The sequence below is a fragment of the Acanthochromis polyacanthus genome, chromosome 22 (genome assembly GCF_021347895.1).
Source record: "Acanthochromis polyacanthus isolate Apoly-LR-REF ecotype Palm Island chromosome 22, KAUST_Apoly_ChrSc, whole genome shotgun sequence".
Classification (NCBI taxonomy): Eukaryota; Metazoa; Chordata; class Actinopteri; family Pomacentridae; genus Acanthochromis; species Acanthochromis polyacanthus.
In genome coordinates, this window is record NC_067134.1 from 3,680,148 (window position 1) to 3,706,290 (window position 26,143).

Consider the following 26,143-nt stretch of genomic DNA (forward strand, 5'->3'; position numbering starts at 1 on the left):
CACTGAAATCACTTGAAACTCACAAAAGTAACAATAAATAAAAATTTATTGAAAATCACATAATCAAAATCAGCCATCACTTTTGAATTGTTGATTAACATAATTATTTAAAAAAACAAACTAATGAAATAGGGCTGGACAAAAATGATGGTACCCATAACTTAATATTTTGTTGCACAACCTTTTGAGGCAATCACTGAAATTAAACGATTTCTGTATTTGTCAATGAGCGTTCTGCAGCTGTCAACAGGTATTTTGGCCCACTCCTCATGAGCAAACAGCTCCAGTTGTCTCAGGTTTGATGGGTGTCTTCTCCAAATGGCATGTTTCAGCTCCTTCCACATATGTTCAATGGGATTCAGATCTGGGCTCAAAGAAGGCCACTTTAGAATAGTCCAACGCTTTTCTCTCAGCCATTCTTGGGTGTTTTTGGCTGTGTGTTTTGGATCGTTGTCCTGTTGGAAGACCCATGACCTGCGACTGAGACCAAGCTTTCTGACACTAGGCAGCACATTACTCTCCAGAATGCCTTGATAGTCTTCAGATTTCATCGTACCTTGCACACTTTCAAGACACCCTGTGCCAGATGCAGCAAAGCAGCCCCAAAACATTACTGAGCCTCCTCCATGTTTCACCGTAGGGACAGTGTTCTTTTCTTCGTATGCTTGGTTTTTGAGTCTATGAACATAGAGTTGATGTGCCTTACCAAAAAGCTCCAGTTTGGTCTCATCTGTCCAAAGGACATTCTCCCAGAAGCTTTGTGGCTTGTCAACATGCATTTTTGCAAATTCCAGTCTGGCTTTTTTATGAGTTTTTTTCAGCAGTGGTGTCCTCCTTGGTCGTCTCCCATGAAGTCCACTTTGGCTCAAACAACGACGAATGGTGCGATCTGACACTGATGTACCTTGGCCTTGGAGTTCACCTTTAATTTCTTTGGAGGTTGCTCTGGGCTCTTTGGATACAATTCCAACGATCCGTCTCTTCAATTTGTCATCAATTTTCCTCTTGCGGCCACGTCCAGGGAGGTTGGCTACTGTCCCGTGGGTCTTGAACTTCTGAATAATATGAGCCACTGTTGTCACAGGAACTTCAAGCTGTTTAGAGATGGTCTTATAGCCTTTACCTTTAAGATGTTTGTCTATAATTTTTTTTCGGATGTCCTGGGACAATTCTCTCCTTCGCTTTCTGTTGTCCATGTTCAGTGTGGTACACACCTTTTCACCAAACAGCAGGGTGACTACTTGTCTCCCTTTAAATAGGCAGACTGACTGATTATGAGTTTGGAAACACCTGTGATGTCAATTAAATGACACACCTGAGTTAATCATGTCACTCTGGTCAAATAGTTTTCAATCTTTTATAGAGGTACCATCATTTTTGTCCAGGCCTGTTTCATTAGTTTGTTTTTTTAAATAATTATGTTAATCAACAATTCAAAAGTAATGGCTGTTTTTGATTATTTAATTTTCAATAAATTTTTATTTATTGTTACTTTTGTGAGTTTCAAGTGATTTCAGTGAGAATTGTGGGTTTTTCCTTCTTTAACTGAGGGGTACCAACAATTTTGTCCACGTGTGTAAGTCTGGCAACATGGTGCAGCCACGGACACAACCAATGACAACAAGCTGGAATGTTGGTTGTCGATACCAAACTGTGTTTCTTCAATGTGTTCCCCAAGCAGAAAAACCACCTCCATTCCAATCTCCTCCCAGACGTTGTGTGTGACTGTTGACACCTTTGGAGCTTGCTTTGTTGAAGCCTGGCGAATCACCCTCTCTGCAACTCTCAGCACCTTATAATAATAATTTTAAAAATTATATTTATATAGCGCTTTACACAGTGCTAAAAGACACTTTACAGTACAGAGAAAATAAAGAACAAAGCAACTTTAACATGCAAATATAAAAAAATAAACAAGATTATAAAATCAAACCTTCACTGTGCCTTGTGATGGAATCAGTAGGCCTCCATTGTTTTTCAGAGCTAGAAGGTGGGAGCTCTCGTCAAATGATGATGGTACAGCATCTCTGACCAAGCTTGCACGGCACACATCACCTTCAAAATGAAAATGGAAGATTTGGGAGAGTCTATACAAAAACATCTTACAAAAGCGGTCAAGAGGTTTTCTTCAAATTTCTTCCAACCTTTCTTCAACAAAACTCCTATTTTGATGCATATCTGTTGATAATGAACCCAAACTGCTTAAACTGTAAATAACCTTGTTTGCAAACTATTCTACAGTCAGATGTTCAGTTGTCTGTATTTTTAAGTAAGTGGGTGGGTATGACACATTAGAGGTAGCTTACTGTTGTTAGGGTGAATTACATGTGAACAATACAGTCTGTGCCACCTGTGTAAAATTTGCTGGTCAATGTTATACCAGTAATATATATTTTAGCTTTCCTGTGTCAGTTGTAATCTAAGTCAGTATTATGGAATATGACTTATAAAGTCTCAGTTCACAGACGGGTCAACACCAGCAGTAAACATAGCCTAGCTAGCTGGCCATGATTTCACTGGTGGCCATAAATACAGCACAGTAATATTCGATTCACAAAATACAACCAATAGTAATGTTCAATCTTACTTGTGAAAAGTAATCCCTCGTGCGCTGTTTTCGACGATCCGGCGATTTGAACACGAATATGCGGCACAGTGCTCTAGCATCTGGTTCTTTCTGCTGCTGAACTGGAAATACGATGACCGGACCAAGATGGCAGCCGTCTGCTGTCCCGCTGCTAGCTTCAGGATGGTGACATTGTTTTCTCCACCAGGACACCTCAAAGAGCAGTGTTCGATGCCGCTATTATTATACAATATAGCCATTTTAATGAGAAGCTCGGACGCTGTTGTATGCATTGAATTATATTTTATTCCAACAGTGGTCAAAAAAATAAACGAAATCACATTTATTACAGTCCCGGAGGTAGGGAGTGGATAAAACCTGTTGAAAGAGTGCCCGCCCGTATGCGACGCTCCTCAGAAAACAGCGAACGCACCCGTATACAAACAGGGATAATCTGATTGGTCAAAGCTAGCCGGCCTTCTATTGGTTGACAGCGTTGATACACAGAAAATCTGAGAGCAGAGCAGAGATCCGTGAGCAGAAGTTCCGTGAGAACAAGAGGAAGAGTTTGAGTTTGAGCGCAGGAAATCTGCGCGAGCAGCATAGTAACCGAGTAAGAGGACACCGTTTGAGCACGCGCAGAGCAAATTTGAGCGCGAGAGCAGAGTTCTAAGAGACAATATCACAAAATCTGAGAATGAAATTGATAAATGCTGCCCTCAAATCAATTTAAAATGCTCTTGAATTATGATAGGAAATTAATTCCATACAACTTTAGAGCGGCAAGCTTTGCGCAGTACCTGTTTCTGGTGAATGTCTGCAGCCTCGTAACCGAAATACTCCCAAATGACCGCTGTGCCGCTTTTCTTGGGGATTAACTCCGCTTCTGGTTCCGCTGACGCCATTTCAAAACACGAGGAGCCGGTTAATACTGATTGGTTAGCGTGACCTGTCCACGAGGAGCATGTCGCTTCTGATTGGTCAGCTTGGCCGTAGGGGCATGTGCCACAAAATAGTCAACACAACAGATCCTGGGTCAGTCAGGGGCACTTCAAAAAAAACGGCGCTTTGACGATCACATGATCGCGCTTTCAGAAATTGCGGTTTTGATCGGAAAACGATAAATCATTCAGCCCTACATGGAATTGAGACTTTTAGGCTAAATTTTTTCATGATTGCTCTTCCATCACTGCCTCTGTTTTTATCTTTGTCTTTTGCTACAGAAATGTAAACACAGCAATGGAGTGAGATGTCGGACCTCTGAGGAGGATAAGGATGGTTCGGCAACAACAGCAAAAAGAGATGAATCACTCAGTTGTGAGCAATGTGGCAAGACTTTTATCACAGCAACAAAGCTCAGAATTCACAAACGTATTCACACTGTGAACAAACCATTCAGCTGTGATCAGTGTGGAAAGGTTTTTCCTACCAAGACTCTATTAAAAAGACATCAACTCATTCACAGTGGAGTTAAACCATTCAGCTGTGATCAGTGTGGAAAGGCTTTTACTCAGAAGAGTCACTTAAAAAGCCATCAACTCATTCACAGTGGAGTTAAACCATTCAACTGTGATCAGTGTGGAAAGTCTTTTACTTACAAGAGTCACTTAAAAAGCCATCAACTCATTCACAGTGGAGTTAAACCATTCAGCTGTGATCAGTGTGGAAAGCCTTTTACTCACAAGAGTCACTTAAAAAGCCATCAACTCATTCACAGTGGAGTTAAACCATTCAGCTGTGATCAGTGTGGAAAGGCTTTTATTCAGAAGCGTAATCTAGCAACACATCAACTCATTCACAGTGGAGTGAAACCATTCAACTGTAATCAGTGTGGAAAGGCTTTTACTCACAAGAGTACTCTAGCAAGTCATCAACTCATTCACAGTGGAGTTAAACCACTCAACTGTAATCAGTGTGGAAAGGCTTTTACTAAGAAGAGTAATCTAGCAACACATCAACTCATTCACAGTGGAGTGAAATTGTTTGGCTGTGATCAGTGTGGAAAAGCTTTTACTCAGAAGAGTGCTCTAGCAACACATCAACTCATTCACAGTGGAGTGAAACCATTCAACTGTAATCAGTGTGGAAAGGCTTTTACTCGCAAGAGTACTCTCACAAGTCATCAACTCATTCACAGTGGAGTTAAACCATTCAACTGTGATCAGTGTGGAAAGGCTTTTACTAAGAAGAGTACTCTAGCAACACATCAACTCATTCACAGTAGAGTGAAATTGTTCGACTGTGATCAGTGTGGAAAGGCTTTTACTCAGAAGTGTCAGTTAAAAAGTCATCAACTCATTCACAGTGAAGTGAAACCATTTAACTGTGATCAGTGTGTGAAAACCTTTACTCAACATGTACAGTTGTTGATCCATCAATGCCCCCATTCTGGTAGAAAGCGATACCACTGTGACTCCTGTGAAAAAACTTTCAAGCACCAACAGAGCTTAAAACGTCACCAACGCATCCACACTGGACATGATGTGTACGTATGTGATCACTGTGGGAAACTATTTGTACGATACTCACAGTTAAAAGTTCATGAAGTGACCCACACTGGGATTAAACCATACATTTGTGACCAGTGTGGGAAGCGCTACAGCGACATTGCACACCTCAAAGTTCACCAACGTGTCCACACTGGGGAGAGACCATACAGATGTGATGAGTGTAAGAAGACTTTTACAACTTTGGGTTCCCTGAAACAACACCAGCAGATCCACACCAGAAAGAAAGCATTCAATCAGTGTCACAGTGAGGTATGTAAAGACTGGTCTCAGTCACAGTGTACACACAATTATGTATTGGATAATTTTGGCTATTGCTGCAAAATTGTTTCACAACTGTGGTCGGTTGAATTCTGTTAACACATTATCAGCTATCGTTCAGTCTAACCTGTATTCGTTTTGACACAGAAATCTGGTTCAGGTTAATCTGGGGATGTCGGTTAGATTAGGAATTGTGATGTAATCAGACAACTGAATGTTAAATTCCAACAGGTAAAAGTGTCTTCAGATGTCATTTGGGGTGCTCTCTATCTCAGGCAAGGCATCAGTTCTTCAATGCTGCAGGAAACACTGACGTTCTCTGTTTTTGTGTGTTTGTTTTCCAATCAGAATGGAACAGATGGACAAAACTCTCAGACTTGTCAGCACTCTGCCAATGGTGAACAGTGCTGCTTTGACCAGTCTGGACCAACGTCCAACCAACAAGGAACCCTACAACGACACCAGCGTATGGACACTGGACACAGACTGAACCCCTGCCAAGAAGATTTCTCCATGCAGGGTTCAGTAAAAGTTCATGAATTCCTCCACAAACTTAAAGTCCTTGAGATCCGGCTTCACAGAATTCAGGTCTAATTTCTTGTTTAGTGTCTTCGTTGCTTCGTTGCAAAATCCATTAAGAAGAAAGCTGTCTTTAACAGACATGACTGGTAAATTAATTAAACCATTCAAAGTGGTTACTCAGTTAAATGAATTATCAGTGGTAGAGGGATAGACGTCTGGATGGAGGCAGTGAGCAGCAGGGCAAATTTCTTCAATTACCAGCTTAATCATTCCTCAGATCCCTCTGGGCTGCAGGAACCCGTTAGATGCAGAGCTGGTTCAGTGATTCTCTGATGATTAATCATAATTAATTTAGGAGATTACTGGCCTTAGGATTCATATCTATCTATCATCTATGTCTCTCTCTCTCAGGACAGTGATGAAGAATCTCTAATATTGAACAAGTAGATCAAATAATCTCAGATTATGTGTGAGTTGAAATACAAAAACATAAATTGTTAGATGAAAAGTAGAATCTTTGAAAGTTGACATGTAGTTTAGAATCATTTCTTTGTAAATTAGCTGCATCCAGTCATTACCATGACATTGGCATCATGGAACCATGACCACATATACACCCCCTGTCAAAAGTTTTAGGACAGGTACTAATTGATTTGAATAAGAAAGTGTCCTAAAACATTTGACAGAGGGTGTATATGTCTGTAGATAGTGGCTTTTTCAATGTTTTTTTTTTTCTTCAAAATTGAGTTGTTTTAAAGTTTGAAAATGTGGGGAAAAAAAATAGATTTTCACAGTGAAACTTCTGATGTCCACGTTTTCAACATTTTTGGGAAATCTTTGAACATTTTAGGTGGAAATAAAGAAAAATTAAAAATATTTCTAAAGAAGGGATTTTGGTTGATTTTTATGTGAATGTTCTTAAAGAAAATATTAGACGTTTTACTGAAATATATGTAATCTCTTTAGATATTTTTAGGATTTTTTTGGAAAATTTTTACTCATTTTTTTGGAAAATATTTACAACAAATTTTCTTTCCAAATTGGGGGATGTTTTTGAAAAGAAAACTTAAGAAATTACTGGAATTTTCTTCCTGAAGGTTTTGCAAATTTTCAGAAATTTGGGGAATTTTTTTGGCTGAATTTTTTGATTTTTATTTTTTTAGACAAGGAAACAATGTTTTTTTTTTTGCCTGTAAATGAGGACAACAGGAGGGTTAAAACATTAAAATGCATCATTATTAAGGTTTCTTTTATGAAACGTTTTTCATCAACAAGTACACAAAATAGATTCAAAATATAATCTAACATATTTACTGATTAAAAACTTTGAATTTCTTCTTTATGTTGTTCTTCTGCATAACTCACTATTTCAAACTGGCTCATGTTACTTCCATGTGATCTGCCATTAAAACGGCCACATTCTACCATAAACACTGTAAATAATAACACACCTGCTCAAAGTTAAAGGCCAACATACGACCCAAACATGACATGGATTTGGTGCCACTTTGAACTAAGATGATCTCTTCTGTTAAACAAACCGTTGATTGTGAATCTTTTTTCCAGATATGAAGCTGCTCCTTCCAGGTCCACAGACAGTAAACAAAACAAAGCTCTCTGTAAAAACCCTCAGAATGTTGAATAGAATAAATGTGGACAGTTTCATGACTGGAAGAGAAGATTTCTGCATCATTTTGTGTCTCATTTGTGTCATTATGTGTTTTGTTTTGTTCAGTTTACGTCTTTCTGTCTGGTTTTAAACAGTTTGCATATTTTCATGTTATTTTTCTTCCATTTTGGTCATTTTGCGCCTCAATTTTGACCATTTTGTGGTTCATTTTGGTCATTTTGTGTGTTTTAAGTTTATTTCTGTTTAAAATTGTTCATCTTGTTAGTTCTTTTGGTCAGTTCACGTCTATTTCATCATTCTGTGACTCAGTGGCCATTTCTGTTTCAGTTTTCATCTCATTTTTGCTCTGAATTGCTCATTTTATCTCTCATTTTGGTCATTTTCCATCACTTTAAGGTTGTTTTTGTTCAATTTTGGTCATTTTGCATCTTATTGGATCATTTTGTGCATTTCAGCATGTCTTTAGAAAAAAATGTATCAATCAGACAGTAAATGATCTATGAACAAACCTCCTTCAGAATGTTGAATAGAATAAATTTGGACCGTGATGAATGTTAGTAAAGATTTCTGGATCAATCTGGTCATTTTGAGGCTAATTTTGGTCATTTTGTGTCAGAATGTGTTTAATTTTGATCAGTTTACATCTTTTGGTCCGTTTTTAAACATGTTGCATCTTTTCATGTTTTTTGTGGTAATTTTGTTTATTTTGCATCAAGTTTTGGTCATTTATGTGTCTAATTTAGGTAATGTTACATCTCTATGTTGTTTTTGTACCATTTTGGTCATTTTATGATTCATTTCATGTGTCTATCAGGTTGTTTTTGTTTAAAATTGTTCATGTTGCTCATATTAGTCATTTCATGTCAGTTTGTCCATTCTGTGACTCATCAGCCATTTCTGTTTCATTTCTCATCTTTTTTTGGTCTGTTTTGCTCATTTTATCTCTCATTTTAGTCATTTTGCACCAGTTTAAGATTGTTTTTTTCATTTTGTACATTTTGTGTCTCATTTTTGTCATTTTGTTGCGAATTTTTGTGCCTGGTTTTGGTCATTTTTGTCGTTTTTGCTTAATTTTAGTCCCATTGTGGCCACTTTTGGTCTTTTTTTATGTCCATTTTGTAATTTTGTGGCTGATTTTGCTCGTTTTTTGTCTCATTTTGTTAATGTTGCTCCTGTTTATGGTTGTTTTTGTGAAATTCTTGGACATTTTTGTCTGATTTTTGCCACTCCAGTCTCACTTTGCATTTCTTTATTGTTGTTAAAACTTTGTGCTTCATGTTGGTTATTTTACATCTCTTTATGGACACTTTGTGCTCCACTTTGTTTTTTTTTTTGTTTTTTTTGTTTTTTTTGGGGGGGGGGGGTGTGCTCATTTTTGTCTTCAACGCTCTTTTTGGTAAAAAAAACAAACATTTTGTCCATTTGTCTCATTTTGGTCATTTTATAGATTTGATTAGATCCAACTTTACTGTCATTACACAGAGAACAAGTACTAAGACAGTAAATGCATTTTTTAAAAGTCCATTGTGATGTCAGAGAGAAGAACTAACAACTGTTACCACATTCCATATTCTGAAGAAAAACATGGAAACACTTGAGAAAGTCAGTTTAACACACAAAGCTTGTCGAGTCAAAACAACCCTAAAGACAACAACTGACCGAGGTCTGACACAAAACGATCGAAATGAACCTCAATGAGACACAAAATGACCACCGGGAACCACCAGCAATGACCATTCTTGATGGTTTTTGGTGGTTTCCAATAGTTCTGATGGTTCCTGATGGTCAAAACAAAAACAAACTCAAAAACACACAAAGTCACCAAAATGAACCACAAAATGGTCAAAATGAAAGAAAAAGTAACATGAAAAGATGCAAAATGTATAGAAACAGACAAACACATAAAATTACCAAAATTAAACACATAATGACACAAATGAGACACAAAATGATCCAGAAATCTTCTCTTACAGTCATGAAACTGTCCACATTTATTCTATTCTACATTCTGAGGCTTTTTACAGAGAGCTTTGTTCATAGATCATTTACAGTCTGATTTATGACACTTTTTTTCCCCTAAAAACAGACTGAAATGTACAAAATGATCCAAATGAGATGTTCATTTTGTGTCTCATTTTAGTCATTTTTGTTGCTAATTCTGCTCATGCATTTCTTTAAATAACTAATAATACTGTGGACTCATTATTTAAACTTGAGGTAAATTCTTAGCATACTCAACTGGAAAATACTTTTACTGATTTGCTGTTGTTTGAACCTTCGTGCTGTCTTCGGGTCAAAATGAACCAGGCCACCATGTTTAATAGCATAGAACGGCCCCTAAATGACCTTTTTCAACTTGAAATTTGATCACTTTTCCTCAAGTGACCCCAACATTAGAAAAAGTGAAACATTGTTTTTGTTTATATTTTCATCAAAGCTGTACACCACCAGGGTACAAAGACTGTCTTCAGGTCATTTTTTACCCGGTGTCAGATAGAAAATTGACCCCCATGGAAAAGTGACCGAGGTTACAAAACACTAAATAACTAGCATAATACATAGTGGGGTCAAGATTCTACACCCTGGCTACTTCTGGACTGTTGAGATTGTCATATTTGCAGATTTTCAAATTAATATGGACTAATCTGATATTGCTGAAGCCATGAGGGCAGTTTTCAGGTTTCAGTTCCCAGCAGGTCAGAGATTAGATTTTTTTTAGTCATCCAGGAGTAACAAGAAGGACTGTAAAACAAATACTGTGTGCTGCACGTGTGACAAATACAGTTGCATTCTGTCCTCCATGTGTTAATTAGAGCTTAATATGTTGGAATATTTTTGCTTGAATCTGTTATTTTTTCTATTCTTATGATTGATGTAGGTTATGCATCTTTCGGGTGGGAGCAATGACCCAAAAAATGAGAGAGTACTAGTATCTGGTAGTTGAGTTTTGTAGTTTTATATTCCATTGTACAGTATACAGTACACTGTTGTTTCCCTTCAAAAATGCATTTCAAGTTCATTTCTGCACATTTCTGGTACTTTATTAGGCTATAGAAGTATTATCTCTTGCAAAACAAGAAATGTTTACACCTATGCAGTACCTTTAGCAGCAATAATAGTGATAATAAACCTCTACTTAAAGAAAGAAAACAGTTACAGCATGAACAATGGAATAAAAACGAATGGTGTTCACTGATTAAATACAGTCTTTCTACCCTCTGAGGAAGCAAAAACAGGCATTCACAAAGTGTGTGATGCATGACAGGTTGTTTCTTCATGTAAAATAGATTTTTGGTTAAAAATTCCATTAAGCTGCTCTATTTTAGAGGCTCAGTGGAGGCAGGTCATTTCTGACCCTGAGGACAGGAGGAGTGTTCAGGACGTTCAGACAATACAAGGGTTCGATGTGCTGTATGACGACACAATGAGATCCTACTAACAAATCACACAGATGACCTATGTGGTGACAACAGAAGAAATAAATAGCATAAGACCTTTATGTAACCAGCAGAAACTGCAGCACAGCTTCACCTGTTTTTAACATTTCTGGTTTTGACATTTGCAGGAGTGTATCAGCTACTACTAGTAAAACCACATGTCTGTTGCTTGAAAACATAATAATGTTGGTTATGTCTTTGACATCTGACTCAGAGTTATTCTTGCTGGGGCTCTTCAATGTTACATTAATTATGAAACAACTTGTAAATGTTCATCTGTTTGAAAACATTCAAAACATTTCATGAAGCAGTCATGGAGCTGTAGACGTTTTATTACAACTTTATTTCACGTCCAGATCTCCTCTGCTGCAGTGACACACTCTGTTGTGTCCTACTGTCACAATGTCTCTGTATCTCGTTGCCTCCTTTTACTAGAAAGACAGCAGAGCTCAAGCTGAGTGGATTCCAGCAGTATGTTCACACCTGAACAGCCATGTTCTCTCAGCAGGATGTGAAAATGTTCCAAACAGCTTCACATTATCTCCAATCAGTGCTCTGCTGATGAAGGATGTCATGATAGCAGAAATGTAGCAGTCTGTACCAATACCATATCCATCCAGACATTCAGTTTGGTTCTTCTGCCTGCTCCACCACCACCACAGTCCAGACTCCATCTGGTCTAATCATCAAGGATTGCTTACATACTTCCTCACAGTTGTTGTTGAAGCACAGACTAAAGCTGCTTTAAATCTAAAACATCTACTTTTAACCTGTACCAATTCTTACATGTTGTTTCAAGCTTAGTTCTTCTTTATTTTTCACAGATGTTTCAGGATCAGACTTCTCAGCTGTGTGGATTCTCATGTGGGCTTTTAATTGATAACTATGTTTAAAGCTTTTTCCACAGGTTCCACAAGAATATGGCTTCTCACCTGTGTGACGTCTTAAGTGGACAGTCAAAGAGCGCCGTTGACTGAAGCTTTTTCCACAGGTTCCACAAGAATATGGCTTTCCCATTTTGTGAACTGCCATGTGCTTATAATGTCCTGATGAACTAGAAAATCTTTTTCCACAAATGTTACAAACATATGGTTTCTCACCTGTGTGACGTCTCATGTGTTCAGTCAAATAGGACTGTTGGCTGAACCTGTGTGACATCTCATGTGGTCAGTCAAAGAGTGCCGTTGACTGAAGCTTTTTCCACAGGTTTCACAAGAATACGGCTTCTCACCTGTGTGAGTTCTGTGATGTCTAATTAAATTTGATTTACGCCTAAAAGCTTTTCCACACACCTCGCATGTTGTACATTTTCTTGCCTTGTCATTATCACACTGTCTCGCTGATGTTGGAGCATTGTCTACATCATTACTGTGACTGTTGTTACTCTGATGTCTTGGTTTCTGCTCGATACATCTAGTTGATCCTGAGTCTACATCCTTGCTTCCTTCCTGATCTGGGCTCTCAGCTACACAAGAGATGTGAAACAGGAGCTGATCACTGTTTGGTTTTGGTTCACTGTGGTCACTTTCCTCATCAGCAGGAGTCACCTCAAAGGTATCAGTCTCCTGTTTCAATCCTATTAAGTCTTCCTCCTGACTGGAGCAGAGTTCATCCTGTTCCACTTTAATTTGTGGTAACCCTGGGTCTAATTGGTCCAGACTGGTGCACAATTCTTCCTGTTCCATTTTAATTTGAGAAATCTCTGGGTTTGATTGGTCCTGACTGGTGCAGAGTTCCTCCTGCTGATCTTTAATCCGTGGAGGCTCTGGGTCCTCATGGTCCACCATGGAGTTTCTCTCCTGGTCATGGGGCTGATGGTCAACAACAGTCTTCTCATTCTCACAGACATAAGACTGTGGGAGCTCTGGAGGGAAAAAGAGACAAAAGATAATGGTTACTACTGTGATGATGAGAGAACACACATCTGTCACTTTGTCCAGGACTGGCTGTCTCCAACAAATTCAGCTCAACAGTTGAATGTTTGATGCAAAAGAATATGATGGTTTATAATAGAAGTCTTTGAGCCATGAAACAGCAGCAGGAATGATACAAGCATCTCCAAATGACTGAACATTTCTATGAACACGTTGTTCCACAGTGGATACAGGATCACAAAGTTCTAATGGTAAACACCACTGGGTACTTTTCTACACACCACACAGACAGGTTTGATGGGGATCCGTTAAAATCTGTCTGAATAAAGCTGCTGTCCTCTTCAGCCTTCAAACCTGTCAGGACATTTGGATTTTAATGTTATTCTTATTTTACTGCTGGTTACTGTACTGTTGATTTGACTCATCAGTGAAACCCAACATGTTAATAGTGGAATGCAGTTGAACACATGACTTCTATACTCTCTAACTCTGTACGTGCGCTTTCTTTAGATCATGAATGATCTCGATACATGGAATTATGTCTCTGGACTGAAATGATGGAATGACTGAGTCCTCTGTCAGAGTTTTATTATTAAACTGTTTGATAACACAATGCAGTTGCTGTCAGTGTGGAGTAGTTCAGATAAACACTTCCAGCACCTCTGAACAGGAAACTTTGGTTCTTGCTTCCAGGGTCAATCAACACAACGATCACGTTTTTAAAACTCCACACAGCATCAACTAACAGACTCCATATTATGAGCCCATTCTCTCTTCCTCACAGTGTGTCTCAGTTCATCTGAACACTTCATGATGTTCTACATGCTAGAAGTGGAATTCTTCACCATCAAAACACATACACACCTATGGGCTGTAAGGGGATGTGTGGTTTCCAGATGACATCCAGCAGTCTGCGCTGACGATCGATCTCCTCCTGGTACTGGACGATGGTTTTTTCAAACTCGGAGAATATTTCTCCAGCAGCAGCAGCTAGTCTGTCGCTGATCAACTCTCTCAGATACTCAACTGAACACATCGTTACTTTATCGCTCTGATATTTCTCATTCATACTATAATACAGCCGTTTTATAGCTCAGTCCACACAGTAGTGAAGCTAACTCTGCTCATGCTTCTTTGTTTACATCCGCCGGGTGTCACACTGTGAAGTTCCCGCAGAAACACTGAGTTACTTTCTTCTTCCTCATTGAATTAGGCAGACTAGACGCATCACTGGCGTATTGCTGCCACCTACTGGATGTTACTCATAGTCCTGAGAGAATCCTCGATATTTTCTTATGCAGTCCTGTGGTCATGAGAAAGTTGAGTCTCTTCTTGCACCACTGAAGTGCCTTCTTACTTTTCCCATCTTACCTTGAACAGTAAAATTAGTCCCCCTCTTCTTTTGTTTCTTAAAAAGTCAAAGCATTTATCCCTCAGACTGACTTTAAAAGCACGTGTTTGGAGAGATTGATAGAGCTGGAATGAAAATGTCTTTGGGGAAATCAGCGGCTCCAGACTGACTTACAACCCACTTTGATCCGTTTTTCTGGGCTGATATTAGAGAATGACTGTTTGAAGCATTCAAAGAAGCTTTCAATCAGGGAGTCAACTCAAAGGAGAAGCATTTTCGCACAGCTCCTACACTCAGCTGGGGCGGAACAAATCTGCGGCTGCAGGTTTGGCACCGGCGGCAAAAAAGGGGACACACGCAGCACGAAGGAGGAACTGAGAATGAAAGACCGCGTTCAAACAAAGTGGCCGCGAGTTTCTGTTGGGAAAGCATCAAGATCTGCGGCAAACTGTGCAGGATTCCGTTACTTGCATTATTTTTTCTTTTAGACAATGAGCTGTTTCATTTTGATCAAAAAATAAACATCAATAAAATAGAACATATCTTGCTTGCAAAATTTTATACCGGAACGTTCGTCAGTCGCTCACGTCGACGTCATAGCAATGCATTAATTGGTCGTTAGAGCGTTTGTATATATCTATGGTTCGAGAGCTGAAATCCTCCGCGTGCGCACTGAGCACATAGCTGACTTAGCTGCTGCAATGCTAACTTGACATGCTCTCCCTGGATGATGCCACTTCTACTCAGTATTCTGAGAGCGACCGCGGCCTGCGGGATCGCGGATTGGCGCTCATCTGTCCGCAGATTGCTCTCCCACAACCTATACGTGGATCCAAACTTTAAGCCGTATCACTGCCGAAGTCTAATCACTTGGTCCTTGTGTCATTTCTGAGCGACCCTGAAAACTACATTCAAATCCCCGAGTCCGTTTTGAGTGATGTGGGTAACAAGGAAATGATTCACACACGCTGATCGTCACATAACTCCGCCGTGGCTCTCAGCGGCGAGACCGAGACGCCCCGTCTGCCCCAGTTGTCCGACCACAAAGCGTGTTGCCCGTGGTAGGGTCCCGCTCAGGCGGTGGTCGACCCTCCGGACGACATGGACATTTCTCTCCACTCTTTGGTGGAATAATTAATCTAATTTACCTCATTCTTTCAGGGCTCTAATGGATCTGGATGCAACAGTTTCCATCATGGTGATTTGTCTGGTCTGTTGTCCGCTCATTTCAGCAATTCTAATATGTTTCGTGATTTTTTTTTTTTTTAAAAAGTGAAATCGATGATTTTTTTTCTTTTTTGTATTCCACCACAATATTGCACGGTTGTAAAACAGTTTAGCTCCGCTTTGGTGAAGAACATCAGTGAATTAATTGTTTATCACGGTCTTCAGCAGTAATTTTTATTGGTAAATGAGAGACATTAGTATCGCACGTCTGCATCTTCAAACCATAAACAGGAAGTGAATTCGGTGACATACGTGCATTACGTTTGCGCTGGGAACTGCTATGATTGGTGGAACTCACGGGAGGCGGGCCAAAATTGCGGGAAAGTTGCGGTGATTGGACAAATTGCAATGGCTGAACTAATCACAAAATGAAATTCTCTGAGGAGAAGATACAAAGAGAAGGAGGAATTGGTGCAAATGGACAAAACTAACGAGGACAAGGCTGTGCAGCTGACGCACTTGCCGTAAGACTTTTATTTTCTCTCTCTCTGTCTGTCTCTCTCTGTCTCTGTCTCTCTCTCTATTTTATGAAAGGTTAAGGCACTTGGCACAAGATTTTTTTTATTTTGTCACCCTGCTCTCTTTTTGATTAAGTGTTTTGTGAAAATTTGCGTGCAGATTTGTTGGTCATTTAAACCTAGTTGGTTGTTCAATCCTTGTCTCAATTTGTTTTTACTGGTTTGTGTGGTTGTTAAACATGTTCTTAATGGGCTAGTGGAGCCTTCCATGGGGACAGGAAATAAATGTGCAATATTTTGTCTGAATCTCTTCTTTTATAGTATTAGTAGCTGTTGCCTAATGGTTGGGAGTCAATCTTGAGAAGGTTGTAAGTTTAAATCCAATACCATTCCATCACTCAAGCGCCTCTGAAGCAAGGCACCCCACCTCATATTGCACCAGTGACTGTAACTAATACCCTGTAGCTAAATAACTAGGTCTCCTTGGAGAGTGGTAAGTATGATGTAAGTGTTGTATGTCAAAATCTGCGTGCATATCAAAAAAAGTTTCTGATTAATACTTGGAACTCGGTGTCTTGATGGTTGTAAAAAAAATCTGAAGGTAGTAAAAAAGGTATTAAATGGTAGTAAATTTAACTTCAAGATTGGTGTATAAACCCTGTAAAAAAAAATTGGTAAAAATGCTCAGAGTAATTTGTTAAACTGTGATTCAAAATCAACTCTTTAAAATGCAGATAAATTCATGTGTGGTATAGTATTGGGTTGAATATTGCTCATGTCATGATTTGTCGCTTCAGTTTATGTGGTGTTGAGGTTGACAAACATAAATTGAGTGGAGTAGCATTTGCCAATGTGGTGAAAATGTCCATGAGGAATGGTTGTTACTATTTGCTGAATGCAGTAATGCGAACATTGTCCTTTTGTGTTCTGTTTAAAGGTTTTTCACCTTAATCTATCAACTAAACGTATGGACTTATGGAAGTTTCCACCTCTGTATCTCATGAATTTGCGACCACTGCAAAATAAAAGAGGGAAAAGAAAGAAAGCAACTGTCTGATTGATGAGTGGAGTCCTGCTCAAACCCTGGGTAGATGAAACATCCTTTTTCAAGTGGGGAAACTGCAGAAACTCTGAGAAAAATCATCAATGAGAATCACCTGTCATTGAAAGTGGGAGGACACTTGACACTATGGGAGAGTGCAAAGAACAGAGAGTGAGAGCTGCCTTTAAACAGAACACTGAGCAGTAAAATACATTCACTAACTTACAGCATGAACAGTTTTCTACCAGCAGTCCTGTCTTGAATCACCTGCAGTAGCATCTTTATGTTCTCTTTATTCTCTTTTTCCATGTCTGTTTTCTGTCTATGTTCCTTATTTTTAACAGTTTAAGTTCATTTGTATCAGTTTTAGGTGAAATTGAAAAGAGCTAAAAGTGAACTATTGAGTTGAAATGTGTCCTCTGTGTTGGCTGATGAACACATGGGACACTCTGACACTTGTGTATAGAGTGGTATCCTAATGAAGATGTGTTTGATGTGACAGGTGATTGGCAGGAGGAGGAGAGTCTGACGGAGGAGCAGAGGAATGTTGGCAGCCATTTAGTCTGAGCTCAACAACGGAGGAAACATGGATTCTTCACAAAAAGTGAGAAACATACCACTGTAACATTATTATTATTCATTTGTTCTTTAAAATGTCTAAAGTTGCTCCAGTTGGTTAGATGGGCCGACCAAAGCCAGGTGACGTTGGCTGGAGAGATGTAGCTCTGCAGAAGCAGCTGTACTGAGGATATAATGGTGGACTGCTTGGAAGCTGCTTGTTTTTTGTTTGAGGCTGAACTAGCTGCTGATCATACTTTCTGAAAATGTCTTACATGGTGATGAAGATAAGTGACGGAAGAAAAGTCTTGTTTTTCAAGCAAGTTGTTCAGGAAGGTAAAGAGCAGCATTTTCTTTGGTAGAGAATAATACTTTTGAGCATTGTGAGTTTACCAGCCTTTTCCTTCTCAAGAAATTCAGACAGTTGAACCCAGAAGTTTACTTACACTGTATAAACGACACATAACCCTTTTTTAATTTACATGATCTGACATTAATTCTGGCAATGCTTCTCCTGTTTTATGTCAGTTAAGATGACCAAAATTATCTTTAAATGCCAGAATAACGAAAGAGAGATTTTTTTCAGAGAATTTTATTACTTTCTTCACAATCAGAAGTTTGCATCCACTAAGATTGCTATTCCTTCAAGATGATGATGTCCTGGATTTGAAATCTTTTGATAGATTAAAATGTATTTTCAGGCACACCTCAAACACACTGCTTCCTTGTGTGACGACATTAGAAAATCTAAAGAAATCAGCCAAGACATCAGGAAGACATTTGTGGGCCTCCACAGGTGTGGTTCATCCTTGGGAGCAATTTCCAGATTGCTGTGGTTTGACGTTTATCTGTCCAAACAATTACATGCACAGATCAACAATATGGGAATGTCAAGCCATCCTACTGCTCAAGATGGAGATTGGTTAAGGTTAGGATTGTTTTGGAGGGAAATGTGCTCATCAACCCCAGAACAAAAACAAAGGACCTTGTGAAGATGCTGGCTGAGGATGGCCTGAGTACACCATCCCAACTGTGAAGCATGGGGGTGGCAGCACCATGTTGGGGGAGTGTTTTGCTGCAGGAGGGACTGGTGCACTTCACAAAATAGATGGCATCAAGAGGATAGAACATGTGGAATTATTGAAGCAACATCAGCCAGCAAATGAAAGCTTGGGCTTAAGTGGGTCTTCCAAATGACAAGGACAGCGCTGGTGCAAATCTGAAACTGTTCACTACTGACTTAGAACTGCTTTCTGCTTCACTGTGCCCTCCATATCTGCCTCAGAAATTTCCTCAGATATTTGTGAAACTTGTCGATATCATCCAAAGGCCAGTGAAATAAATACCTGTGGGCTTATCCATCAGGTCATCCAGAGACCACTGCACACTAAAACACACACTGAGAGACTTCCATCAGTAAATAACATGTCCCACTAGATGTGACAAACTCTTTGATCTGTTACAGCAATGTGAAAGGTGCTTCTGCTCTGGGTTCCTCTGACCACAACTGCATCCTCCTTATCCCTGTCTACCACTGTACTGAAGCAAGGCAAAGTGCAGAACATCAGAGTGAAAGTTTGTCACACTCTGCAGGGATGTCTGGAGGTTACTGACTGGGACGTGTTTAAGGAGTCCTCAGCTGATATTGATGAACCGACTGATGTTGTGAGCAGCTGGGTCACAGACTGTGAAACCAGTGTTATTCCTGAAAAAACTGTTAAACTATATCCAAACACTAAGCCATGGCTTTCTAAGAAGCTTAAAGACCTACTGTACAGAAGGAAAACAGTCTTCAGAGAAGGAAATACACTAAATCTGTATAACCGACAGAAGGAAATAAAGTAGGAGATCAGGACCCACAAAAGACAATACAAAGATAAAGTTGAGTCTCAGCTCAAAATGAACAACCTCAGTTCAGTCTGGGATGGCATGAATCTGATCACTGGAACTAATTAATGCGTCAATGAGAGAGTTCAGCTCACTGGTTATAATTGTGATTTAGAGCTGGCTCAAAGTCTAAACAGTTTTTATGTCAGGTTTGACTCCCATGATTTTAGGGCTAAACATGCTGAGACTAAAAACTGTCTCATGTCAGCCTCTCCACAGAATCCCTTTCTTGATGTGGGCAATGTAATCTGGTGTCTCAAACAGTGCAGACCAAAGAAAAGTCCTCTACCTGATTACATCGGTGGCCGTTTATTGAAACTTTTACCACGTCGACTAAATGCCCAAGATTGCTGCCGATGTCCCTGTCTATCTTATGTTTTGTTTGATTTTCTTTAAATGGCTTTTATTTTGCTTGTAATTGTTTAATGTGTTTTTTTACATTTTAAAAACATTTCCTTAATCGTTGCTATTCCTTTAACTGTTTTGTTGCTTTTGTTGTTTGATGGTGAACGCTTGTGTAACTGCTGCACAACAAATTTCCCGGGTCGTTGGGGTCAAATCCAAATTTCAGTGGCAGAATTACAGTTGGACTGGTATCAAACATCTGGTCCCCTAGGAGAAACTAGAAGTAGTTGGTGGTGTGAATTGACCCTGCTGCCATTAAGACCTAAATCTGGACATTGATGTTGTTGAAGGTGAAACTATCGGGCCTCTGTAAATAGTTTTGTTGACATTGTGAGTGTGCTGTTGACACATTTCTAGGTTTCTAATGACAAGCTGCCAGCATGTCTGCAGATTCTTGATCTTGTTTCAGCCTCATGTCCAACTACATGGAATTGAGACTTTTAGGATAAATTTTTCATGATTGCTCTTCCAACACTGCCTCTGTTTTTATCTTTGTCTTTTGCTACAGAAATGTAAACACAGCAATGGAGTGGGAGATGTCGGACCTCTGAGGAGGATAAGGATGGTTCAGCAACAACAGCAAAAAGAGATGAATCACTCAGTTGTGAAGCAATGTGGCAAGACTTTTATCACAGCAAACAAAGCTCAGAATTCACAAACGTATTCACACTGTGGAGAAACCATTCAGCTGTGATCAGTGTGGAAAAGCTTTTACTCTGAAGTGTAATCTAGCAACACATCAACTCATCACAGTGGAGGTAAACCATTCAGCTGTGATCAGTGTGGAAAGGCTTTTACTCAGAAGTGGAGCTTAAAAGACATCAACTCATTCACAGTGGAGTTAAAACATTCAGCTGTGATCAGTGTGGAAAGGCTTTTAATCAGAAGAGTCATCTGGCAAATCATCAACTCATTCACAGTGGAGTGAAATTGTTCAGCTGTGATCAGTGTGAGAAGTCTTTTACACACAAGCGTGCGTTAAAAAGACATCAACTAATTCACAGTGAAGTTAAACCATTCAGCTGTGATCAATGTGGAAAGGCTTTTACTCTGAAGAGTCAGTTAAAAAGTCATTCAACTCATGCACAGTGAAGTTAAACCATTCAGCTGTGATCAATGTGGAAAGGCTTTTACTCTGAAGAGTCAGTTAAAAGTCATCAACTTATGCACAGTGGAGTTAAACCATTCAGCTGTGATCCATGTGGAAAGGCTTTTACTCTGAAGAGTCAGTTAAAAAGTCATCAACTCATTCACAGTGGAGTTAAACCATTCAACTGTGATCAGTGTGTGAAAACTTACCAACATGAACAGTTGTTGATCCATCAATGCCCCCGTTCTGGTAGAAAGCGGTACCACTGTGACTCCTGTGAAAAACTTTTCAAGCACCAACAGAGCTTAAAATGTCACCAACGCATCCACACTGGCCATGATGTGTGGATATGTGATCACTGTGGGAAACTATTTGTAATGTACTCACAGTTAAAAGCTCATGAAGTGACCCACACTGGGTTAAACCATACATTTGTGACCAGTGTGGGAAACGCTACAGCTCCAATGCAAAACTCAAAATTCACCAACGTGTCCACACTGGGGAGAGACCATACAGATGTGATGAGTGTAAGAAGACTTTTACAACTTTGGGTTCCCTGAAACGACACCAGCAGATCCACACCGGAAAGAAAGCATTCAATCAGTGTCACAGTGAGGTATGTAAGACTGGTCTCAGTCACAGTCTGTACACACAATTGTGTATTGGATAATTTTGGATATTGCTGCAAAATTGTTTCAAAACTGTTTTGAACAACTGTGGTCAGTTGAATTCTGTTAACACATTATCAGCTATCGTTCAGTCTAACCTGTATTCATTTGACACAGAAATCTGGGTCCAGGTTAATCTGGGGATGTAGGTTAGATTAGGAATTCTGATGTAATCAGACAACTGAATGTTAAATTCCAACAGGTAAAAGTGTCTTCAGATGTCATTTGGGGTGCTCTCTAATCTCAGGCAAGGCATCAGTTCTTCAATTGCTGCAGGAAACACTGACGTTCTCTGTGTTTGTGTGTTTGTTTCCAAGCAGAACAGAACAGATGGACAACACCCTCAGACTTGTCAGCACTCTTCCAATGGTGAACAGTGCTGCTTTGACCAGTCTGGACCAACGTCCAACCAACAGGGAACCCTACAACGACACCAGCGTATGCACACTGGACACAGACTGAACCCCTGCCAAGAAGATTTCTCCATGCAGGGTTCAGTAAAAGTTCATGAAGTCCTCCACAAACTTAAAGCCTTGAGATCCGGCTTCACAGAATTCAGGTCTAATTTCTTGTTTAGTGTCTTCATTGCTTCGTTGCAAAATCCATTAAGAGGAAAGCTGTCGTTGACAGACGTGACTGGTAAATTAATGAAACCATTCAAAGTGGTTACTCAGTTAAATGCAGGGCTTAAAGTTTTCCGGCGCATGGAAATGTACCATTTAAAAAAATTCATCCATCTCCGTCCCGAAGGCTCCAAGCATGTGCGTCATTGTGCATTCAGTTGCTCCGCTTTAATCAATCAAACTCCAAATCCTACATTAAAAAATATACACCTTCTGTCCAGGCATGCGACTTTCTGATGGAACTTTTATCCAATCACAGTTTTCTAACTGCGAGTGCGCATCGGACTGCTGGGTGCACGATGTGCTGCACCCTCTTGGTTCGGCATCGTCAGTGCTGCTGAGCCACTGATAAGAAATAACAGTATCCCACAAACAAAATCCAAATTTGCAATATTTGTTGGTGGTTTTTGTAATTATATTTAAAGGGAATTACTGGAAACACATTGATATATATTGCATATTATTTATTTTATTTCTGCTTGGACTGTAGACCCATTCCACGTGTCCCAGCCCTGTGGCTGCCTGGTCTGTCCAGAGCGCACGGAGCTCCAATCTGTGAGTGGTGCGTGAAGAATCGAGCAGCTGATCACTGGTCAATAGCGTTGGAGCTTGTGTTTAGCTCAAAGACGCAGATACTAAGTTTGCTCAGACTTTGTGTGACAGAGGAGAGAGGATGTGTCTCTGCTGAATTAACAAGAGAGCAGCCGCTGCCGCTATCCCTGAGCCGCGGTGTGTTGACTCGCCCCATTGGCGTAAGTGCGTCAGTGGCGATGCGCGTGCATGCCCACAGTCCCCATGGTTTCGCCACAAATAAAACAAACGGGCTTAGATATTGAATTTTAAAAAAGTAACAAAAACAGAAGGTGTTGATTTTGTTTGATTTCTTAATCTTTCAACATTTTCTATGTGGTTTTACAACAGCAAAGGAAAAAAGGAAACATTTATTTAGTTTTGCTGGGATTTTATTTTGAAAGGAAAAAAATCAAAAGATCAAGCCATACGGATTTGTCCCCATTATTCTCCTCAGAACATCTGTTTAGTTAAAATATGCACAAACTGAATGTAGCTTAGGTGATATGACCTTTTTTATTTGAGGACATATAGGATGTTTGTAATAATGAGTTAAATAGCTCTCAGCAGATTTTGTGACCTTATGCATCTGAATGATGTCTAGCCACAACAAAAAAAATCTCCAATCTTAAGCAAATATTATTAGTCAGAACAGAACGAACGTATGGGTTGTGTGAAATGAATAATGGATAGATAGTTAAATAAGAATGTTCTTAGCCTGCTTTTCACCGTTTTTTTCTTTCCAAAATATAGATAAAAAATAGAAACATTTAAATTGAAAGGCCAACTGAACAAATTATACGAGTGGAATACATTTTTTTCCCTTACCAAAAACAAAACAAAATGTGTGTCAGTTCAAATTGAAAGTTCAAATGATTTAAACTAATCACACAGATTATTGAGGTTGTATCAAATGAGCAGTTACTAACATGTATGTGTGGTTATGTGCTACAGAGGGCTTCTTAATCAGATCTTCTGACTCCAGAGGAAAAGGCCAGAGTAGGAAGTTCTTCAGCATGAGCAGTCCATTGTCTGCCAGGACCCAGATAAACCAGATCAGGGAAGGCCCGGACTTCTTTGCTATTACAGAGTTTTGAGAGAGGTCAGCATCATGACATCAGCTTATTCAGAGGTATCTTATATTGTGAGGCAATAACTAAAATTGCATTTAAGAGTAATACTAGTACTTTTATTACCTGCTGAAATACAAAGTTGTTATAGCAAGTGACATATGATAGTTTATTCTCTTGTAGTGTTCCAGAGGAATATGCAAATTTTTATCAAACAGTATTCTCCAGCACTCTATATTCTCTTTGAGGACTAGACACTTTGAGTAATGTTGTAAGTAAAATTGCTGCACTTCATGAAGGAAAGCACGCATATGTTTGTAGCAGTTTTGTTCTGTGGGTTGGTGTTGTTTTGAGTTCTTGTTAAATCTACTGAAAAGATAAAGGATTATTTAAAATTTATAATAATGCATACTGTACTTTGGTTTTCATGATTTTTTCCCCTTCTACGACATAACATTAATCCTTTGCAATTATAGTGATGGGTCGGTTATTGAAACATTGAACACAAACAAAATCTGACTTTCTGGCACTTTTCCGAAAATGTCTTAAGTTTTGGCCAAGTAAGGTTTTACATTTGAGCAACAACAAAATAGTGGGATCATAATCGGCATCATTTCCACCAGATGACCTCATATTTGCTCTGAATTAATAGAATCTCATATATATTGTGTTTTAGTGAGTTTTAAAATACATTTAAATACGTTTATTGACACTATAAATTGGATCTTAGAAGTTCAGGCTCAGGATTTTTTCTCACTTTAAGCCCTGATTTAATTTCTGATTCCTTTGTTCTTGATTTGATAAACTTTGCGTACAGGTTGTTCTTCTTTTTGCAAGCCTTTTTTAAGCCTGTGGTTAACCATGGGCAATCTTTGTATCTATTCTTCTTCTTATCATTTATAATAGGACAGTATTTATTAAATGACATAATGAATATTTCTAAAAAGTTCTCATATGCACTGTCAGCATTTTCTTCATTGTACACTGAACTCCAGTCCTGTTCCAACAGGGCGTTGAACAGCGCATTAGTTGTTTGTTCAGTCTGTAAATGCTTCTGGCTAGCTATCTTGAATTTTGTTTTTTCCTACATTTCCAGTCTTTTATCGTGAACACAGGTAAGTGGTCTGATATGTCACAGATCAGCAATCCATTTGTGCATCCATATTGAGTGTCATTGGTAAAAATATTATCGATTAAAGTAGCACTGCTGCTTGTTATTCTACTGGGTTTTGTAATAGACGGAAAAAAGCTCATACTATTGTGGGAAATGGTGTGTTTTATAATTGCTCAGTGTGCATATTTAAAGAGTTGTATTGGTTCTGAGGAATAGGAAGGTCAAGAGCATTCATTAACCCAATGGTGTGACTGTAATGAAACAAAGAGATAAGTCCAGCTTTATTTTACTTATTACTCGTGATTGAAACCAAGGATGATCAAGACATAAAGTGATTGATAATCAAAAGTACAGACAGTTTTTGATAATAAAGGTACAGATAGTTTTTGACGTAAGCTGTAATCAGTAAAGAACATGAGCGAGTTGTATGTGCAGTTTCTAATCTTGCTTTGCAGAAGCGAAGTCATTCCTACGTGAGCGTAATGACAAAACATCAGCTGTGACAGAGGACAGCGGAACAACGCAGCATCGGAAGGGGCGGCCGGCCTGATTAGAATAGCTATACAACACTGTTAGGAGTATAAGAAGACTGGGTCAGGAACAGTTAGCAGTCTGATTCCATCCGAACTGGACTGAACACTTCTTGTCGGTTAGGGACAGAGGATTCAGGCCCAGGCTCTGTATCGCACATTCAATTTTGCTGTAATAAATACTTTTGATTTTAAGAAGAAGTCTCCTGACTACTCCATCAAAAGAACTGGGCGGAAACAGCCTTACACATATTTTGTTGGTTTGTTTAATTGTAGGATAGGCTGATTTCCAACAATTTGGTGCCGTGACCCGGATGGAGAAGGAGAATTGACAATAGACGTACATTTGAACAAACAACGGACATACAAAGGACTTTTTGACAACTTGGGCGCCCTATAAAAGGTAAGCAGACGCCTGTTGACATCAAAGTCTGCTATTGGCTATTCCAAAACTGTTGTCAGAATTCCTCCTGTGTGTTCTAGTATACAAAATTGAATGTGCTTCTGGAAGAAATGAAAATGATGAAGAAGTGCTAAGGTTAATGGAAATAAAAAGGATGAAAATGATGAAGAAGCGCTAAGGTTAATGGAAATGGAAAAAGTCACTGATCCACAGAGGATAGAATCTCTGGCTGGATACTCTGTTCTGGGTTAGAAAACCCGGGGGTTTAGGAGTCCCTCCAAAAGGTGGATAGAGCAGAGGGCCTATTCTGCAACCCTAAGTGTAATGTAATCCCTGTTAGGCAACAGTTT

General features: G+C 39.2%; 5 protein-coding genes across 13 annotated transcripts in view; 4 read left to right on the plus strand and 1 right to left on the minus strand.

Moving 5' to 3' along the window:
• LOC127531961 (gastrula zinc finger protein XlCGF57.1-like) overlaps nucleotides 1-22,383 on the plus strand; it is a 34,099-nt gene extending 11,716 nt beyond the window's left edge. Inside the window, exons 3-5 of one of the 4 annotated variants that reach the window (XM_051942641.1) lie at nucleotides 3,790-5,325; nucleotides 5,683-5,922; nucleotides 22,043-22,167. In XM_051942641.1, coding sequence (XP_051798601.1) covers nucleotides 3,790-5,325; nucleotides 5,683-5,922; nucleotides 22,043-22,048 — 1,782 coding nt within the window. In that variant the 3' untranslated portion in view covers nucleotides 22,049-22,167. Of the gene's footprint in view, nucleotides 1-3,789; nucleotides 5,326-5,682; nucleotides 7,526-21,803 lie in introns of those variants that run through there. The other 3 variants (XM_051942639.1, XM_051942638.1, XM_051942640.1) reach the window with 3 other exon arrangements.
• LOC127531938 (NACHT, LRR and PYD domains-containing protein 12-like) overlaps nucleotides 1-26,143 on the plus strand; it is a 452,657-nt gene that overhangs the window by 194,560 nt on the left and 231,954 nt on the right. The window lies entirely within an intron of this gene.
• Nucleotides 1-26,143, plus strand: part of LOC127531958 (NLR family CARD domain-containing protein 3-like) — a 93,373-nt gene that overhangs the window by 37,747 nt on the left and 29,483 nt on the right. The gene's annotated exons all lie outside the window — the stretch shown is intronic.
• Nucleotides 10,421-26,143, minus strand: part of LOC127531982 (zinc finger protein 883-like) — a 111,123-nt gene continuing 95,400 nt past the window's right edge. Inside the window, exons 1-3 of one of the 4 annotated variants that reach the window (XM_051942779.1) lie at nucleotides 13,662-13,971; nucleotides 12,071-12,787; nucleotides 10,421-11,855 (exon numbers count right to left, since the gene is read on the minus strand). In XM_051942779.1, the coding sequence (XP_051798739.1) occupies nucleotides 11,689-11,855; nucleotides 12,071-12,787; nucleotides 13,662-13,866 (1,089 nt within the window). In that variant the 5' untranslated portion in view covers nucleotides 13,867-13,971 and the 3' untranslated portion in view covers nucleotides 10,421-11,688. Of the gene's footprint in view, nucleotides 11,856-12,070; nucleotides 12,788-13,661; nucleotides 13,972-26,143 lie in introns of those variants that run through there. The other 3 variants (XM_051942780.1, XM_051942781.1, XR_007939215.1) reach the window with 3 other exon arrangements.
• Nucleotides 16,786-26,143, plus strand: part of LOC127531990 (zinc finger protein OZF-like) — a 176,752-nt gene continuing 167,394 nt past the window's right edge. Inside the window, exon 1 of one of the 3 annotated variants that reach the window (XM_051942876.1) lies at nucleotides 16,786-16,920. The gene's annotated coding sequence lies outside the window, so the exon portion shown is untranslated. The other 2 variants (XM_051942872.1, XM_051942882.1) reach the window with 2 other exon arrangements.